We start from the raw sequence: 21,097 nt of genomic DNA, 5'->3' as shown, positions 1-21,097 counted from the left end.
ACACAATAAAAACTTCAACAAATATATTGATCCTGGCTTAACCAGCGACCTTTACTCTGTTGTTCATAAGCTCGGTTTCAGAAAACTTGTCAGTAGTTTAACAACTATTTTAATTTTAGTAATGTCTATGGAGACCAATTGGTTTCAACAACAATTAGTATTATGTCTGAGTCTAGTTCTGTCTTATCTGCTTTGTTTCGGAATGTGTTCAATACATTACGTTTTTATTCATTATTACTATACAATACATAGATTAAGAATAAATGAAACAAATAATACAACATTGACCTAAAACCAGATTTTGCAACTCTGATCTCCTCAGGCAGGTCTCTGAGGGTCTCGGGGCGCAGGACGGGGTATAGGGTTTATACAAGGTCACAAAGATATCTTAACATTCCAGCAATACCATCTAAGAATGGATTCTTAAAGCAATATAATCTTCTATTCTTCTTACACCTAGCGCTCACCCTGAACAGTGTGCTTCTTGTTTACATGTTCCTCTGCACTCAGAGGCAGGACATAAAAACACTTTTTATTTTTCTCAGGTCATTTACTTTTGGTGAGATAACTAATGTTTAGTACATTTTACCCTGTCTATGGACTGATTCATTATTGTTACAAAACATACACAAGACGGCGGGACAAACCAATATAGACCCCCATACAAACAATCAGACAAACAAAACATGAACTCTTAATAAACACCAGCGCGACAGCAAAGCTCTTCAGCTCAATTTAGTCCGGATTTTAGAGATCTTAGAGGGGGGGGGGAATTAGTGGGGCGTCTTCTCACGCCTCACCCTTGCATACAAGTGATTTATCGGTGCCTGAAAGCCGTCCAAGAGCGGTAACTAGCTTATCCTCTTGCGACAACCACTAGGCTATTTGTTTCTAGTGGCGCTGTGCCCCCCCCGATCGGAGCCCACAGACTTTTCCCCTGCCCTTTCTCTCCAAACAACAGCTCAGTTGACTGTAGTCCGTACGACCAGCCTATATCTACTCGCCATCGAGTTCACCTCAAGGTGAAACACAGTTTGCCTATGCTTGCTTGCCACTACACACCTCTGATCAATTAGCCTATAATTGTATGTATGCACTCCTGACCGCCACCTGCTCCAGAGAGCCGTAGCGCATCGGGTGATGCACGCACTTCGCGCTGGCCCGTCTAACCATGAGAAAAGCGGTCCTAAACAACGAGTGCTTTTAGACCGTCCCGTTTGAAGGACGGCGGTGCCGTGAGTTAAAACCTATAGGCAATAAGCTGTGACTTTCTCCCTCTCAGCCTGCACTGCTCCAGCCCCACACACACACGGTGAGGTTTCTTTTACACACACACGCAAGGCTGCAGCTGGAGCCGTGTTTTTACAGAGAGGTGATAGCAGTAAATATCTCTGGCTGCTTATTTTCAACTGCTATGTTTGGCCGCTAAGACCCTCAAAATCCGGCGATTTGTCCAATACAAATCCTCTACATTGCTTTCAATTCACACAGAAGCTCCACTTCACTGATGCCCTTTCCTTAAGGTATCTCTAAACATGAGCTGTGTATGCCTGTATGGCCCTTCCGTCCCGAGCAGCACACACAGAGGAAATAAGCCAGGACTGAGTCCACACTGATCCCCTGGGTTTATCATCCCCAAATGTTCATTAACCAAAAGGAAACGCAGCCGATCAGTTTCACAGGTAATTTTAGGATACCGTCAATCACAGATTCTGGTAAGGCAATGTCCAAATGTAGATTTGAAAATCACACTTACCAGCTCTGTAGATCTGTTGGCATCCTGCCGACAACGCCAATTTGTAGAGGAAACTTCTGTGTAGCTATGCAGTGGGAGTCACCGACTCAGGAAGGAGACACGGGAAGAGCAGTAGCTTTGATGTCAAACACATGATGGTTTATTTGGAGTTAACGGCCGGAGGATTCACATCACAAGTCCAAGAGTCAGAGGTTCTGACTTCACGGTAGAGTTGCCACGTCAATTCTGAAGAACTCTACCCCAGACCCGTGTATTTAGCTAGTTCAGAGAGCATCATCAACATGCTGCATAACAAGATAGAATGATAACACCTCTATCAGCTGACGCCAACAGGCAGGAACAGGGAGACAAAACACTGAGAGCACAGCAGCCAAGGTTACAGGTGCGTGTGCTCAGTCAGGACAGTTTGAACTGATACACTGGGTCAAAGTTATGGGCCTTGGAAAATATTTCCACAACAATGAGGATTGCCTCCCTTTAAAGGTCACCTATTATGCAAAAATCCTCTTCTTCATGTCTCTTCTACATCAACATGTGTCCCCTCTTCTTCATGTCTCTTCTACATCAACATGTGTCCCCTCTTCTTCATGTCTCTTCTACATCAACATGTGTCCCCTCTTCTTCATGTCTCTTCTACATCAACATGTGTCCCCTCTTCTTCATGTCTCTTCTACATCAACATGTGTCCCCTCTTCTTCATGTCTCTTCTACATCAACATGTGTCCCCTCTTCTCATGTCTCTTCTACATCAACATGTGTCCCCTCTTCTTCATGTCTCTTCTTCATCAACATGTGTCCCCTCTTCTTGATGTCTCTTCTACATCAACATGTGTCCCCTCTTCTTCATGTCTCTTCTACATCAACATGTGTCCCCTCTTCTTCATGTCTCTTCTACATCAACATGTGTCCCCTCTTCTTCATGTCCTCTTCTACATCAACATGTGTCCCCTCTTCTTCATGTCTCTTCTACATCAACATGTGTCCCCTCTTCTTCATGTCTCTTCTACATCAACATGTGTCCCCTCTTCTTCATGTCTCTTCTACATCAACATGTGTCCCCTCTTCTTCATGTCTCTTCTACATCAACATGTGTCCCCTCTTCTTCATGTCTCTTCTACATCAACATGTGTCCTCTCTTCTTCATGTCTCTTCTACATCAACATGTGTCCCCTCTTCTTCATGTCTCTTCTTCATCAACATGTGTCCCCTCTTCTTGATGTCTCTTCTACATCAACATGTGTCCCCTCTTCTTCATGTCTCTTCTACATCAACATGTGTCCCCTCTTCTTCATGTCTCTTCTACATCAACATGTGTCCCCTCTTCTTCATGTCTCTTCTACATCAACATGTGTCCCCTCTTCTTCATGTCTCTTCTACATCAACATGTGTCCCCTCTTCTTCATGTCTCTTCTACATCAACATGTGTCCCCTCTTCTTCATGTCTCTTCTACATCAACATGTGTCCCCTCTTCTTCATGTCTCTTCTACATCAACATGTGTCCTCTCTTCTTCATGTCTCTTTTACATCAACATGTGTCCCCTCTTCTTCATGTCTCTTCGACATCAACATGTGTCCCCTCTTCTTCATGTCTCTTCTACATCAACATGTGTCCCCTCTTCTCCATGTCTCTTCTACATCAACATGTGTCCCCTCTTCTTCATGTCTCTTCTACATCAACATGTGTCCCCTCTTCTTCATGTCTCTTCTACATCAACATGTGTCCCCTCTTCTTCATGTATCTTCTACATCAACATGTGTCCCCTCTTCTCCATGTCTCTTCTACATCAACATGTGTCCCCTCTTCTTCATGTCTCTTCGACATCAACATGTGTCCCCTCTTCTCCATGTCTCTTCTACATCAACATGTGTCCCCTCTTCTTCATGTCTCTTCTACATCAACATGTGTCCCCTCTTCTTCATGTCTCTTCTACATCAACATGTGTCCCCTCTTCTTCATGTCTCTTCTACATCAACATGTGTCCCCTCTTCTTCATGTCTCTTCTACATCAACATGTGTCCCCTCTTCTTCATGTCTCTTCTACATCAACATGTGTCCCCTCTTCTTCATGTCTCTTCTACATCAACATGTGTCCCCTCTGTGGAAAGAGACTCTGAAAGTTTCAGGAACAAAGATTGTCTCTCTTTTTGATCCATTTCTATAAAAACCTGTCTGAAAATGAGCTGATCAGATTTTGGCCACTTTATGATGTCATAACGATGTTTTGTCTTGTGTAACCATTAGCCAATCAGCAACCAAGGTAACCCCCCCCCCCCCCTTATCACCTGAATCTCCTCCTAGAGCACCATTGAGTTCTTTGTAACCAAATGTCTCTCAGAGGGGCGTGGGGAGGGGCTCCTTATTTTCATCTAAAGTGACAGACAGAGAATCAGCACTTTTGGAACAGGGCTGAAACAGAGGGGATTATGGGTAATGCTGCAATGATCTGTTTGGTGTTTGGAGCCAAACACTTCAGAGACATGTTTTGTATATATATCTGTAGTATAGTATATAATAGTATATAGGGGGACCCTTTAAAAAAAGAAAATAAAAAAAAGCCAACTATTGATATAAACGGGGATCATTAATCTTTGTTCCTGCAGACATCTGGCTCACATCTCGGGCCACAGGTCGTACTACCTGAGGGGAGCGGGGGCCAGACTTCAGACCGCTCTGCAGAACTTCGCCCTCGACACCCTGCAGCGACGGGTGAGCATGAGAATATAAGATATCATTTCTAAATGTTTATTATTATTCTGTTTTGGAGAGCTAACGTTGAGTTTTTCCTCTGACTCCTGCAGGGCTTCGTTCCCATGGTCGTGCCTGACATGCTGAAGGGGGCAGTGTTTGTGAGTCGCAGAGTTTATATTGTTTTAATCTGAACGATTATATGTACAAAACAACATGGCTCTTTCACAATGAACCAACAGGATAGAGCAAGTGCATAATAAAGAGAACAATAAACATATCAGACATTGCTATGTACAATAAATAAGAATACAATAAAGTAAATGTATTAAATATTTACTTTATTGTTTCATTTCTTATAATTAGCTTCTAGGTTTTTTTATTATTAAATAAAATCATGAAATACACAAAATGTAGAATTTGTAAACTTAGATTTGTGTATATAACATGTACAAAGAAGAGTAGAGAGTCCCGCCCATCTACTTCCGCCCCATGGGACCTTATTTCTGAAAAATGATGTATTGAAGTCAATGGAGAGAGAAAGATTATCTTTCGATCCCGTTTGAATTGTGCCACGAATTACATATGATGTTTGTCAATCTTAAAAAATAATTTCCATGTCAAAAAAGTTACAGTTTGTCGTAAAACTGTTGAAATATAAGACTATGAAAAATACGCAACTAGAAAGACTACAAATCCCAGAGTCGCGGTCCCGCATGCTGGCTCTTAGGAACCGACTAACTCCCCTTGTGTGTATGCACAGCTCTCAACGTGCCCAGACTTGGAGTGATTTTCACCTCTTTTAATACTTTCCGCCTCATTCTGAAAGAAAGAAGTGAAATGTTCCAACGTGACGGCCGTCTTGGTGTGTGGTGCGAGACGGGAGATGTAGTTCATTGAGCGGTTTCACACAAACAAAGGGTTACTTCACAGTTTTACGACACATTTTTATTTTTTTGACTTGAAAATGATCTTTTAAATTGACAAACATCATATGTGTAATTCGTGGCACAATTCAAACGGGATTGAAAGATAATCTTTCTCTCTCCATTGACTTCAATGCATACTTTTTCCGAAATAAGGTCCCATGGAGCTCCCCGGAAAGGGAGGGACTTCGCCTCTCTATGATAGTAGCTGAACACTGTTTCTAACATCCCTGATATTGTGTTGACACGTTAACGCAATAAGATTTTTAATCCAAAAATGAGATTAGATTTAAATGGGCATTAATAATTGAGTAAATATTTTGCCACAAAACACTCAGACGTAACCGTTTAAAGACCAAAAGTTCAGTTAAAGTCCTTTTTAAGCCATCACATGTCCTACACTATGTAACTACTGTTGTGTTTTTTAATAATTTGTTCGTCCCCCTGCAGGAGGGCTGTGGGATGCAGCCCAAATCTCACCGCTCTCAGGTTTATTCTCTGGACCCGGAGCTATTCCCAGACCTGAACCTGGCCGGCACCGGAGAGGTCGGAGTGGCAGGTATTCATCACTAATGTTTATGTGTTAATGTGTTGCAGTCACAACAAGATTTTAACAATAACTAGAAGTCAGGGTTCTTACGGTCATTAAAAACCTGGAAAAGTCATGGAAATTCAAAATGCTAATTCCAGGCCCTGGAAAACAATATTTTTCCCAAAGTTTTGGAAAATTCATGGAAATTTAACTAAAGTTGCATCAAATATATTTGATCTAATCGCCGAAATAGTAATACTATAACGATAATAAATACTGTATCGTATAGTAATGAAACGTAAAATGGCATTTAACTGACGAGGTATTTTGCTGGTGAGAGATTTGAGTTGCTTTAGCGTGTAGAAGCTGGTTAGCCTACTATTGGATTTGTTTTAGATAGGCACAACATTATTATTATTTTCCTGTTCCATGTTAAAATAAACCATTTTCAGTGGTACCGCTGAGAAAGAGTCATTTTTTTGGTCATGGAAAATTAGGTAAAGGTCCTGGAGAAGTCATTGACAATCATTGGTAGGCGTGTGGCACAGTGGATAGAGCCTTGGTGTTGGGATCAGGGGGACACAGGTTCAAACCCCACTGCAGTCAGCATGTCGTTGTGTCCCTGAGACACTTCAAATTGCTCCTGTGGGGATTGCCCACAGTACTGAGTATGGAAGTCGCTTTGGATAAAAGCGTCTAACAAGTGACATGTAATGTAATGTAATTAGTGAAAAAGTGTATGAACCCTGAGAAGTGGTAGAAGTACTCGAGGAGCAATAAGTAAAGGTTCTGCTCTCAAAATCTTGCTTCAGTATAAGTACAAAAGTATCATCAAATGAAACCTAAAGTACCAAAAGTACTCAACATGTGTAATATTCAGAATCGTAAACAGTACATTACTGGATTATGATTATCGATGCCTTAATGTGTTCATCACAGCTGGTCAAAGTGGAGCTGATTTATATTTTACTTCATGTACTATATATGATACTATATATTGTTGATGTATATTTTGTATTGGCTAATAATCTCAATCATTAAAGTAAGTTCTCGTTTTTAGGATAACTGTAGTGGAATTAAAAAGAACAATATTGTCTTTAAAATGTTAGTGTAGTTGTATAAAGTAGACAACATTGAAATAAACTTACGTACAGTCCTTTAGGTCCAGGTAGTTGATCAGGACCAGGGAATGGTACAGCTACACACACACACACACACACACACACACACACACACACACACACACACACACACACACACACACACACACACACACACACACACACACACACACACACACACACACACACACACATACCCTCACCTTCATCGACATCAACATCTGCCCAGGTAGCTACACACACATGCACACTAATACAACACACACACACCGACATCAACATCTTCCCAGGTAGCTACACACACACACACACACACACACACACACACACACACACACACACACACACACTAGCATATATCAGAAGTTAGAGCTGGAAACATCCATGTCACATGTGGGTTGTTGTTTAATGTGTCTCTCTGCTGCAGGTTATTTCATGGATCATGCAGTGAACTGGAAGGACCTGCCTGCCAGGTACTGAGCAGAACCCCTCACTCTTAATTCTCTACAGAAACATAACAAGTTGTATTTGATCTGATGATGTGTGACGTGTCTGCAGGACGGTGTGCAGCAGCACCTGCTACAGAGCAGAGACCGACACCGGCAGGGAGACATGGGGCCTGTACAGAGTGCATCACTTCAACAAGGTAACACACACATGTATTACACACACAGGAATCACTCTCATACACATAGGCATTTACATATTTGCTCATGTGCATTGCTGACTCATTTTGTGTGTGTGTGTGTGTGTGTGTGTGTGTGTGTGTGTGTGTGTGTGTGTGTGTGTGTGTGTGTGTGTGTGTGTGTGTGGTGTGTGTGTGTGTGTGTGGTGTGTGTGTGTGTGTGTGTGTGTGGTGTGTGTGTGTGTGTGTGTGTGTGTGTGTGTGTGTGTGTGTGTGTGTGTGTGTGTGTGTGGTGTGTGTGTGTGTGTGTGTGTGTGTGTGTGTGTGTGTGTGTGTGTGTGTGTGTGTGTGTGTGTGTGTGTGTGTGTGTGTGTGTGTGTGTGTGTGTGTGTGTGTGTGTGCAGGTAGAGATGTTTGGAGTGACGGCAGATGAGACGGGAGAAGAGAGCGCTCAGCTGCTGCAGGAGTTCATCTCCTTACAGAAAGAGATGTTCTCTGCACTGGAACTACACTACAGGTGAGTACACACACACACACACACACACACACACACACACACACACACACACACACACACACACACACACACACACAACATCTGAATGGCCATGTTCTTTCCTACATGCATTACATTTGAAGTGACATTGAGAGTATACACAGACTCCTGGCTCTATCTTGAGCTCCATGCTGTATGTGTGTGTGTTCCACTCAGAGTTCTGGACATGCCGACGCAGGAGCTCGGTCTTCCGGCACACAGGAAGTACGACATTGAAGCCTGGATGCCCGGGAGGGACAGCTACGGAGAGGTCAGTCACATACCTGCCACAGATGGAGGATATGATGTCAACTGAGATATCTGCTGACTATGAGATTTATAAAGATGATTATTTGTGAAAATCTCTCCTACAGCTAAACTTCCCTACCATATCAGCGACCTCCTTTTATCACTCAAAAGTTCAGTGACACGCTAGCAATCACATCATTTCTCGAAAATGTAATTCTGTCAACATTTGAAAGAAAGAAAAACAGACAGAAATCACAACGTATGCTTTACCACCTCAATTTCCATCTTTGGGTGAAAAATAATTTGGTCCTGAATTAGTATTAGAGAGCAGAATCTGTGTCATGCATGAACACAGTGATGTGTGAGGAAAATGTAGCAACTATTTAGACTCTATTTGGCTAAAAATGGAACTGGCTTTCAATATAAATCATTCAATCAATCAAAGTTTATTTATATAACCACACATTTTACATTTGTCTCTTTGGGGATTACAGTTTGTACAGAATATTAACACAGGATGTCTGGCGTCTTAAAAAGTATTAAAAATGGATAAATTAAGGCTATTAAAAAGTATTAAACAGCATTTTCCAAGGTATTACATTTTGTAGCTTGTTTTCAATAAGTATATAAATGGTCCAAAGAGGTTGTATTCTACAGTCTGCCTGAATGTAATCATTGCGTAGGTGTGTAGTGTGATTCTGTGTAGTTTATTGATGGCCTCCCGTTGGATTTGACGTCATCTGAACAGGACATCGCGCGCTCACTGCTTGATAGCGCGCGAAGGTCCGTTTACGCCGGTTGCTAAGCAACATCGTTATGGGGAAATGCAAGTCTGCGTCCAAATGGTTGGAAGATAAGGAGGAAGGACAATCAATACTGTATATAGTCAATGTGAGGTAAAGTGTGTCGCCAAGGTAACCGGTTAGAACTCGAAGTGGCGATGAGGTCTTAAAATGTATGGAGAGGGTCTTAGAAAAGGTCTTAAAAGGAATTACATTTGACTTCAGGATTCCTGCAACAGGAATACGACACCCTCTGTCCTTGGACCCTCACATCGGACAAGGATAAACTCCCAAATAAATGGATAAAGAGAGTCAATAAGATGTGATTATTAAAATAGTGAAGATGATGATGATGTAATTGCAGGTTTCATGAACGTCAATCTAGTGCAGTGGTTCTCAAAGTGGGGGGCGTGACCCCCCAGTTGGGCGCAGAGGCATGACAGGGGGGGGCGCGAGAGACCAGGAGGAAAAATGGTTAAAAAAAAAAAAAGATTAAAAAAAAAAAATCATATTTTGAAAAATTATTGATTCGAAAATAATATGATGCAGTACTATTACGTCTGGGTCTCTGTGTTTCATTAAAGCTCGGCTCTGTGTGTGTGTGTGTGGAACGAGCCATTTTGTGTGCGTGCGAGAGAGATAGCGTACCGGAGATCGTTGTTGTTAGCTTCTGGTGTTAGCGAGCAGACGCTAACGGATATAAGGAGTTTTTTCAACTACAAAGTGGAGGAGAGTCCTCTCCTGTCAGACTGAGAGGCTCAGTGAACTAAAGGACTCTCTCAGTGTTATCTCAGTGGGTCTCAAACGTTTTGGTCACCATTAATGTAAACAATTATTTCCGAGGCACTCGTTTATATGATCATTATAGTTATAAAACAATAAGAGAATACATTAAAAACAAGTATGAAATACTATATGACAGTAAAAAAAGAATAAAGTTTAAAAGGGGAGTGATTTGTAAAATATCCATAAAGAAAAAGTCAATCTGTTTACAGTTCTGTGTTGAGAGATGTATCCATAGATCTCTTCATGTTGCTCTCAAAGTGCACCAGATTGATGCTTTTAACTTCAATATTTAAAAATCTTCCCGGGGGAGCTTGCCCTCGGACCCCCATTTATGAGGTCCACACACCACCTATAAAAATAGCACTTGACCCCTGCTTACACCTATATGCCGTGAGCTGATTATCGAGCCTTCATTGTAACAGTTGTGGGTACACTGTGTATTTGCGTGGGGATTGTTGCAGTAGAACATTCCACCGTAGCGCCCGGTACATTAATGGGAAACCCTAAATGTTTGAGCACCCTCTATGAAACGTCAAGCTACCCCACAGCACCCCCAAGATAAATCTCTGGCGCCGCCACTGAGCCTGACTATTTGTGTTGGGGGGGCCCGACTTTTTTTTTTCTCCAAAGGGGGGGCCTGACAGAAAAAGTTTGAGAACCACTGATCTAGTGTCATGGGGTACGAAAAAAGTTGAACTAGGCCTGCATATTGTCACCATGTCATTGATCCTCACAGAGCTGTGTGTTTCTGACCTCACTTCTTCTCTCTTTATCAGATCTCCAGCGGGTCTAACTGCACAGACTACCAGAGCAGACGCCTGAACATCCTGTATGAGCGCGAGAACGGCCTCCTGCAGTACGCCCACACCGTGAGTCAGAGAGAGAGAGTGTGTGTGTGTGTGTGTGTGTGTGTTCCTGTGTGTGTGTGTTCCTGAGTCTGACAGCACTATATCACCTCCATCATGTCTCTGTTTCTCTCTGCAGGTGAACGCTACAGCCTGTGCCATCCCTAGAACCATCATCGCTATCCTGGAGACCCACCAGACCAAAGTAAGACACAAGAGCTCACTTTTACCATGAGAGGATCCCAAAACCTGGATTATTTAATGCAAAAAGTCATGGAAAACTAGAACAATGATTGAAATGTCCTGGGCAAAATGAATTGTGTTGAAAAGAATGAGAAACCCAATTGTTTGTAGAGGCACTCAGGCCTTTTTTGTGGATGTGTTCCTTTACTATATGCTAAAAATGGTATGTTATCCATAATAGCCGTCAAGAAAGGCCTCAATAATATATTTGTATTCGTGTCCCTGCATTATCTACTAGCTGGGAACGTTGATACATCTTGTTGTTATGCATTAACCCAGCTCACAACAACACATTCAATCTTAGAAATTCAAAAAAAAAAAGCTTTTTCAGACAAAGTTTGAAATATTATGAGTAAAAAAAAAAATCTTTAGAAAAATATCTGAGTTGCTTAATCTTCTATTTTTGTGTTTTCTATCAAAACTACACTATTTCACATCTTTGCATGCACCTGTGTTGAAGTGGCTCCCCCTTGTGATTTTTGTCAGTGAATTCTGTAAATACAAATGCATTTGATAAGAAATGCTGAAATAATGATCTAGTAGTAATACTGCAGTTGCCTCTACTTTGCAAATCAGTTTTACATTTTCCCGAGGCAATACATAAATAAATTAAAGTAACTGGATGGCCTACCTGCGTGTCAGCCTTCCACCTGTGCACAAACTTATCTCGTGCCCTCAAGCGACTCAGGTTCTGGTCCAGGCTCTCGTCATCTCACGGAGACTCACGCCTAGACTACTGCAACTCCCTCCTGGCTGGTCTACCTGCATGTGCCATCCGACCTCTGCAGCTCATCCAGAATGCAGCGGCTCGTCTGGTCTTCAACCTTCCTAAATTCTCCCACACCACTCCGCTCCTCCGCTCCCTTCACTGGCTTCCAGTAACTGCTAGAATCCACTTCAAGACACTGGTACTTGCTTACCATGCTGCGAATGGATCTGGCCCTTCCTACATCCAGGACATGGTTAAACCGTACACCCCAGCGCGTGCACTACGCTCTGCATCAGCCAAACGACTCGTTGCGCCCTCGCTGCGAGGGGGACCCAAGTTCCCATCGGCGAAAACACGTGGGTTTGCTGTCCTGGCTCCAAGATGGTGGAATGAGCTCCCCATTGACATCAGGACGGCAGATAGCTTGCACATCTTCCGGCGCAAACTGAAAACTCATCTCTTTCGACTCCACTTCGAGCGTTAGAACTATTAACGAAGCACTTTTATACTAATAAAGGACTGGCTTACCTAAAGCCAGTTGAGTAGCACTTGAAATGTTTGGCTCTATGAAACCTGATGTACTTATATGATTCTGTTTTCTTCAAGGTTGTGTCTTCCTGGTCGAATGTACTTATTGTAAGTCGCTTTGGATAAAAGCGTCAGCTAAATGCAATGTAATGTAATTGGTCACGTGCACGTTCGTGTGTGTTGGAGGAGGGGCTCTGTAAGGAAGTCCGATTTTTTTCAGCTGTGTACTTTCAAATTCTAGCGCACTCGAGCTGGTTTCTCCACTCTTACCTACCCCACCTTTAACAGCCCACAAACTCCCACATTTCCTTACGTCTTCAAGTGTTTTTTAGTGCTGTGACTTGATTTTAATGGGGCATGGAAAAAGTGTAGAAAAACTATTAATTTAGGTATTATAGTAAAAAAAACTCAGTCATTTATTAAGACACTGTGATACAAATATTAAGGAAAGGCAGTATGTGTAATGTATTTATGTTTATTTCATAGAGATATGAACCCTTTTTCACAATGTTTCATAGAAATGGACAATGCCTTATATGAGAATGAATTTTTAAAGGACTCTTAAACTTCTTAGGGATTTACTGTAACCCTATTGGTGGAATATAAATAGATATATATTTAAAAAATAATATTTCATTTATTTCAAACCCTTTTTTAAATCCAATTGACTTAAAATCACAGTGTTAATAATTATGAAAACCATTGTGTTTTTAAATGTTGTGTTTACCACATCCTTTCTCTCCGTCTCCCCAGGAGGGATCAGTGCGAGTCCCCCGCGCTCTGCAGCCTTTTCTGGGCCTGGAAGTGATCGAGAAGCCCAAATACACTCCTCTGAAATACATCGGACCGAACCAGCACAACAGACCCCCCCGACCCGCTCCCAAGAGCAGATGACACACACACACACACACACACACACACAGAAAGCAGACGTGCATCAGGAGGTTTCACACACTGTCTGTTGAGAAATATTTCCATTGTTCTTCAGATTAAATGAAACACACTCTGACTTTTTGAGTCTTGAGTGTCACTGTTTTGAGGCCACGGATCAGACCCTGCAGTTTCCTGTCTCTGTAAATATATTTATGTCTTATTTTGTTGCTTTTATACGCTATGAATTGGTCAATGAACGCAAGAATGTGTGTTATTGTGGGTCATAATGAGGAATATCCAATAAAGATAAGTGTAATGGCAATTTTCATATTGATGTTACTTTGTGTTCTCCGGTTGTCACACAGGTAGATGGAAGTGATCGTACGCGACTAGGGATGTAACGATACCAAAAACTCACGGTACGATAATATCGCGATTTAAAAAGTCCACAGTACGATATTTATCGCGATATTGAAAAAGAAAGACATTTTTATTTTTTTTAACTTGAATTTGTTTTCTTTATTAAATAATAAATCTGATTTGTACAGCATTTTAGTAGGATAGTAGTATTTTAAAGTGTCAACAATATAATAATCAGACCCTGCAATAGAATAACGGCCCGTCTACACTACAGGCGTCGAAAAAGCTTGAAGCTGGGCGTGTCTGAGGCTTGGCGATTTTTTGCGAGCAACGCGACCAACAACCAATCACATGAATCTCCCGCCCCCGACATACAAAGCAATAGCAATGTTAAAACGAAGTAAACTGGATATAAAATACCCAAACAGGCGAAAACCTACCAGTTTCACCCACTGTCTCTGCCACCTCCCTCCATGCCTCGCTCCTCCGGTTTGTATCCCGGTAGATGAACAGAGACTGATCATACAGCACCGGGTGATTCACTACCGCTATAATGAATTTTCCCTCCATTTTTTTAATATGAGGAAATGACCTGCGTAGTCTCTCCCAGCATACACGCGGTTTGATTGGCTCGCTTGTACTGGCAGATTTGCATAAACGGGATTTCATTGGCTGACGCCAGCTTCGAGCAAGCATCGAGCCTTAAAAGTTGAACATTGTTCAACTTTTGACGCCGATAGACGCTCGCGATGCTTGCAACGCCTTGCCATGCTACCCACAATGCAGTTCGGCGAAGTTTGAAAATATCCTACGTCACCCCATTCAAATGAATGGGCGAAGCGTTGAAAGCATTTTTTGACGCCTGTAGTGTAGACGGGCCGTAAATCAGGTTTCACTTTAGTTTTTCAAGTAACTCAACTCTAACTCACTCACTCAGCATCATCAAGGTTATCTTTGAGGAATATGAGCATATCCACATTTCCAGGTAGAAGCTGGGATGTTTGGGCGTTTACAAAATCCCCTGCTGTGGAAAAAACTCTCTTGCTTGGTACTGATGTTGCTGGGACAGAGAGATATGCTTTGGCCATGGATGACAGCAGTGGGTCAAACTGTGCATTGTCTCTCCACCATTTCAAAAACAATACAGTTTTTGCCAAGAAGGTGAGGCTTATTGACAGGGCGAGATATACATATAGGCCTACTGTTGGTACTTGTCAATGTCTCTAGGTATGTACATGTAGCCCTGTAAATACGATGTCCTTTTGTGTTTTCTGTTGTTTTATGTTCATGTTGTAACCTACTTGCTGCCATGTTGGACAGGTCTCCCTTGAAAAAGAGATTGATGATCTCAATGGGACCATCTGGTTAAATAAAGGTTTAAAAAATAAATATATATATTAAGAAATAAATCGCGATATTCGATATATCGTTACATCCCTATACGCGACACAATACAGAACATTTTCCACTGAGCAGTTTGGTTTAAATTGTTGTACGTTACCAAGTTTCCAATGTTGAAAATGAGTGCACAATATAGGTAAATAAGATGGCGTTACATACCATAAATAAACAATAATGGCTCCTACAATAAGTGTTTAATAATTGCTATTTCGATAAATGTCTATCTCGATATTAAGTTTGGGTGTACTGTGTTGTATCTCAAAAATGTACAAAGTAAATAGTTAGATACACCTTTTTTACATTTGTTTAAATTGGTTACATCTTGCTTACCATTCATTAGTAACCCCTGTTCTACGATGGGTATCATATTGCCACGTTTTTATCAATACACTGTTCATACGATGGCAAACATACCGATGTCAGTGTGACCTTGAGGATGCAGACACAGCAGGTGAGTCCTCTCTATGTGTGTTACACTATACAGCTGTTATAAGGTGTCAATTATTGATTATTGCTAAAGTGATTAACCTGCAGTAGGGGGTGATGCAGGGACTATGCATATATAATGATATTTGAATAGGCATATTTAGTGGAATTGTGTTGAAGTTGGTTTTTCTTAGTTGTGCCCCTCTAAAAAGGGATATCTAACATGGCAGTTTAATATTACAGGTCATTTGTATACATGTCATTTCAAGTGCAGTCAACCATGAGGATGGATTGTGTAAATGTGGAGAACCACAAACTTATATTAGAGATGTGTTCAAATGAATTGTGTGCTGTTAGGTTTTGAAATATAAAAGGAAGCAAAAGAAAGGAAAGACCATCAGGAAATAAACAAAGGATAAAAGATTATTTGATAAACAAAAATAGCAAAGGAAAGAAGGAAAGGACAGGAACGTTAACTTTAAGCAGATATGTTTAGAATGTATTTGATGTATTATCTTAATAGTTATAGTTAATTGTATTTCACTGTACAATATTTCATTCTGTTTCTTTCACCTGCACTCTTTTTTCTTCAAATGTATCGTACTGTGTTGCACTATTTTATTATTATTATTATGTTGTTATTTTGTTGTCTTGTGTCATTTATATAATATGTTGCACTGTTGGAGGAGCTCGGGACCTAAGATTTTAAATGCCATAATACTTACTGTGCTAATGATAATCCAACCTTTGCGTCTTGAATAAGAAAAGACTAAGTGGAGATTACAAATAAAGAAAAAAGAAATAATAACATTTTAAGGTGAAGTATCTGGACCAAGGAGAGTTTGCAGGGACTGGGATTGAACCACTGACCCTCTGATTGTAATGTTACTATATTCTCAGACACGTTTGTTATTTTTACATTATCATTCTAGTTTGTTGATTTGTGAAGCCCTCTGAGACAAATGTGTTTTGTGATGCTGGGCTATATAAATACATTTTAATTTAATGTGATTGAATGTAATAGTAGATGCTCCTCTCCCCCCTGAGCCACAGCTGCCTCGTGTTTATTTCAGATCGTGTTGTTAACACACTGTAAGTACAGGACGACCAACTGACATCATGGCACATTAACAGGGTTTTGGCTCTGATCTGGTCTCAAGTCACCTGACAACACACACACACACACACACACACACACACAGGCTCCACCTCGCTCGGCGGGTGTGTGAAGAAGCCCGTTATATTTCAAGGTTATCTCCTGCAGGAACCTCTCTTTACGGATCCTATGGGAGTTCTGATAACCGCAGTGTTCCTGTGGGCTGCTGTCGGAGGTAAGCATTAACCACATTCATCAAACTGCTAATGTGTGTGTGTGTGTGTGTGTGTGTGTGGGGGGGGGGGGCTCGGTGTGAAACGATGGTAGTGCGTGTGTGTGAGTGTGTGGGTCTCCCAGCAGGCTCATCCTTCACACACTGCCTCAACTGTCATTTTACCGGCATGTAGCCTGTATGTGTTAATATAAAGAGGCACAATGCGGTACAATGTGATTGACATGGTTAACAGAAGGTGTGTTTGCTAACCCTAAAGCCTCGGGGGTTTACACTAATAGGCTAAAATAAAGCGTTGTTACATAATTCCTCATGCATGCGCCTATACCTTTCTGTTTCTGCCGGACTGAGGCTGTTGTTATTGTCATGGTGCACATTTTAAACACAATCATGTTGGTTAAACAGTCATGTTAAAAAAACACTAATGCGGATTAAACCGCGCACATGTTAAGCGGAACAGAGCACATGCTGCAAGGTGCGAACTGTGTGGGAAATACGGTGATTATTAAATAAGTGTTGGCTGCTAAAGTGTTACACACAGAGAGGGTATATTAGTCTGCAGTGCTGATACCTGCTGAGTCCTGAGGTAACACTGCAATAACATACATTTAGCTTACAGGATGAATAGGATGAGCATTGTTGTCATTTGGTTCAATCAGAGAAAGATGAAGTACTCAGATATTGTCATTACTGTAAATAAACTCAAATGAATTCATCTAAATTTGACTCAAGTAATAATACAACAGTATTAGCATCAGCGTATAAAAGTACTCACTCTGCAGAATGGCCCTTTTCACATTACATGATTGTGTTTTAAGTTGTAATGCATTAATGTCAATGTTGTGCTTTAAGGTGGGGTTTAATTGGATATACTGCTGGGTATCTCAACCTATGATTAGCTTTAGTTATAGTAACTAAAGCTGTTAAATAATGTAGAGGCGTACAAATTAAATTAAAATGCCCTCAAGAAGTGTAAAAGTTGCATAATGTAAAAATACTTGAGTGAATGTGATTTGAATTTTTGCGTGGTGACTAGTGCTGCGTACCTGGACTCACGCAGCACTAGTGGTGACGTTCATTAAAACAAATTATACATGCAGTAATAAAAGAAAGCAGCGTCAAAACAATAGGCACAAGCATGATTAAATGTACATATTTAAAGATATGAAATGTTATAAATATTAACAAACGAGCAGACTTCACACTCTATATTTGGCAAAAACCTCTCTTATGAAGATATGTGTCTTCTACATGTTCAAATAAATAATCACCACCACAGAACCAGCATCTGTAGGTAATAACAATCCTACTGCGCCACGTATTGCCAGTGCAGACTTCAATTTAATGCAGAGAATCCTGCTATAAACTCTTGTGCCTCTCAGCCCCTATAGGTCCTGACTCAGATGTGGCTTAAAGTTACACAAGGCAACATGTTTTTGCAAAAATACGTGTTTTATTTCTGATTTCTGAACATGGGGTTTAGCTGGGCAGCAGCAGAGGAAGCTAATACACTGCTTTGTAATGATGAGGTCGAGGTGTACCAGCTTACACACACACACACACACACACACACACACACGTCTCTACGAGGGTTCATCAGTGGTCGATTAGCCTCATTGATCCTGATCTGTGTTCTGAGGTCACAGATCAACAGCTTCGACATTTGTTAAATCAATGATTGTCGCCCTGTTGTGTTTCAGCTCGGAGTTGAATTTAAAGACAATTTACTAAACAATCAGAGAAGACTGGGCTCTGGTTTCAGACAGAGGGTGAAAAGAGGTGCTGCAGCACAGTTGGAGTATATGAATAGAATAGGTGAAAATATAGACAGTATTTTTAAATATATGAGTACGCTATAGGAATAGAATAAGTAACTAAGACTACTTTCTAAAGTCTTCTATAGCACTGCTGTGTTATTTAAAAACACAAGGTAATGTTTAATTGAATCTTCATTTGGTTTGAAAGTGTTAATTTGACATCAATTGAAAATACATCTTTCCACATTGATCAAACAGGACCTTTAGACCGAGACGCAGACATCGAACAGCCTCATACCTGTCTAATATATAATCATCAAATAAAAGTTTTCTGAGCATACATGGATAGTGGATGTATTCCGACATGTAGGTCCTAGTTTGGTTCACTGCATCTCCGTGAGAAAAGGCGCTGACGGCACAGCTCAGTGTGTCGTTAATGATCCAGTGCCACATTTAGCCCTGATGGGAAACTACCTGTGAGCTAGAGCCTCCGGGAGCACCCTGCAGATAGAGAGGGGGGGGGTAAGCTTCTTTCCTGCGTCACTTTAAGGTAGCTGTGCTGACCTTAATGAGGGAAAAGCTACACCCACGCCTGTGCAACACCAACATTACTAAGTGGACAAAGTAGTTCATCTGTGATGCTCCCTGCAGCTGTTGCTTCGCTAAAAATAGTCACTTGTGTCGTACTAGTATACTATTTTGAGTTACTTGTACTTTAGTGTTTTCATTTTATGCTGCTTCCTCACTACATTTCAGAGCCACATATCATACTTTTTACTCCACTACATTTATTTACCACTCTAATTACTTTTAAAACAACAAATAATATGCGTAGTTGGTATGATGCAGTACTGTAATCAACCCAGTATTTAAAGAGTCCTCTCCTGCTGATGTTCAGGTGTATATCAATATGTAGTGTCTCTACTTTAAAGAGTCCTCTCCTGCTGATGTTCAGGTGTATATCAGTATGTAGTGTCTCTACTTTAAAGAGTCCTCTCCTGCTGATGTTCAGGTGTATATCAGTATGTAGTGTCTCTACTTTAAAGAGTCCTCTCCTGCTGATGTTCAGGTGTATATCAATATGTAGTGTCTCTACTTTAAAGAGTCCTCTCCTGCTGATGTTCAGGTGTATATCAGTATGTAGTGTCTCTACTTTAAAGAGTCCTCTCCTGCTGATGTTCAGGTGTATATCAGTATGTAGTGTCTCTACTTTAAAGAGTCCTCTCCTGCTGATGTTTAGGTGTATATCAGTATGTCGTGTCTCTACTTTAAAGAGTCCTCTCCTGCTGATGTTCAGGTGTGTATCAGTATGTAGTGTCTCTACTTTAAAGAGTCCTCTCCTGCTGATGTTCAGGTGTATATCAGTATGTAGTGTCTCTACTTTAAAGAGTCCTCTCCTGCTGATGTTTAGGTGTATATCAGTATGTCGTGTCTCTACTTTAAAGAGTCCTCTCCTGCTGATGTTCAGGTGTATATCTGTATGTAGTGTCTCTACTTTAAAGAGTCCTCTCCTGCTGATGTTCAGGTGTATATCAGTATGTAGTTTCTCTACTTTAAAGAGTCCTCTCCTGCTGATGTTCAGTATGTAGTCAGTATGTAGTGTCTCTACTTTAAAGAGTCCTCTCCTGCTGATGTTCAGGTGTATATCAGTATGTAGTGTCTCTACTTTAAAGAGTCCTCTCCTGCTGATGTTCAGGTGTATATCAGTATGTAGTGTCTCTACTTTAAAGAGTCCTCTCCTGCTGATGTTCAGGTGTATATCAGTATGTAGTGTCTCTACTTTAAAGAGTCCTCTCCTGCTGATGTTCAGGTGTATATCAGTATGTAGTGTCTCTACTTTAAAGAGTCCTCTCCTGCTGATGTTCAGGTGTATATCAGTATGTAGTGTCTCTACTTTAAAGAGTCCTCTCCTGCTGATGTTCAGGTGTATATCAGTATGTCGTGTCTCCTACTTTAAAAGAGTCCCTCTCCTGCTGATGTTTCAGGTGTATATCAGTATGTAGTTTCTCTACTTTAAAGAGTCCTCTCCTGCTGATGTTCAGGTGTATATCAGTATGTAGTGTCTCTACTTTAAAGAGTCCTCTCCTGCTGATGTTCAGGTGTATATCAGTATGTAGTGTCTCTACTTTAAAGAGTCCTCTCCTGCTGATGTTTAGGTGTATATTAGTATGTCGTGTCTCTTCTTTAAAGAGTCCTCTCCTGCTGATGTTCAGGTGTATATCAGTATGTAGTTTCTCTACTTTAAAGAGTCCTCTCCTGCTGATGTTCAGGTGTATATCAGTATGTAGTGTCTCTACTTTAAAGAGTCCTCTCCTGCTGATGTGCCAGGTGATATCAGTATGTAGTGTCTCTACTTTAAAGAGTCCTCTCCTGCTGATGTTTAGGTGTATATCAGTATGTAGTCGTGTCTCTACTTTAAAGAGTCCTCTCCTGCTGATGTTCAGGTTGTATATCAGTGTGTGTTCTCTACTTTAAAGAGTCCTCTCTGCTGATGTTCAGGTGTATATCAGTATGTAGTGTCTCTACTTTAAAGAGTCCTCTCCTGCTGATGTTCAGGTGTATATCAGTATGTAGTGTCTCTACTTTAAAGAGTCCTCTCCTGCTGATGTTCAGGTGTATATCAGTATG

The 21,097-nt window shown here is 41.1% G+C and overlaps 1 protein-coding gene across 2 annotated transcripts in view; it reads left to right on the top strand.

Moving 5' to 3' along the window:
• sars2 (seryl-tRNA synthetase 2, mitochondrial) overlaps positions 1-16,715 on the top strand; it is a 30,957-nt gene extending 14,242 nt beyond the window's left edge. Inside the window, exons 7-17 of one of the 2 annotated variants that reach the window (XM_034200211.1) lie at positions 4,359-4,464; positions 4,557-4,604; positions 5,820-5,928; positions 7,450-7,495; positions 7,581-7,668; positions 8,052-8,164; positions 8,360-8,453; positions 10,776-10,868; positions 10,984-11,049; positions 13,078-13,245; positions 16,555-16,715. In XM_034200211.1, the coding sequence (XP_034056102.1) occupies positions 4,359-4,464; positions 4,557-4,604; positions 5,820-5,928; positions 7,450-7,495; positions 7,581-7,668; positions 8,052-8,164; positions 8,360-8,453; positions 10,776-10,868; positions 10,984-11,049; positions 13,078-13,218 (904 nt within the window). In that variant the 3' untranslated portion in view covers positions 13,219-13,245; positions 16,555-16,715. Of the gene's footprint in view, positions 1-4,358; positions 4,465-4,556; positions 4,605-5,819; positions 5,929-7,449; positions 7,496-7,580; positions 7,669-8,051; positions 8,165-8,359; positions 8,454-10,775; positions 10,869-10,983; positions 11,050-13,077; positions 13,520-16,554 lie in introns of those variants that run through there. The other variant, XM_034200210.1, reaches the window with a different exon arrangement.
• The last annotated feature ends 4,382 nt before the right edge of the window (positions 16,716-21,097 follow it).

The sequence above is a fragment of the Gymnodraco acuticeps genome, unplaced genomic scaffold, assembly GCF_902827175.1.
Source record: "Gymnodraco acuticeps unplaced genomic scaffold, fGymAcu1.1, whole genome shotgun sequence".
NCBI lineage: Eukaryota > Metazoa > Chordata > Actinopteri > Perciformes > Bathydraconidae > Gymnodraco > Gymnodraco acuticeps.
The sequence above is the reverse complement of the archived record's forward strand: the minus strand, read 5'-3'. Positions and strand labels throughout refer to the sequence as shown.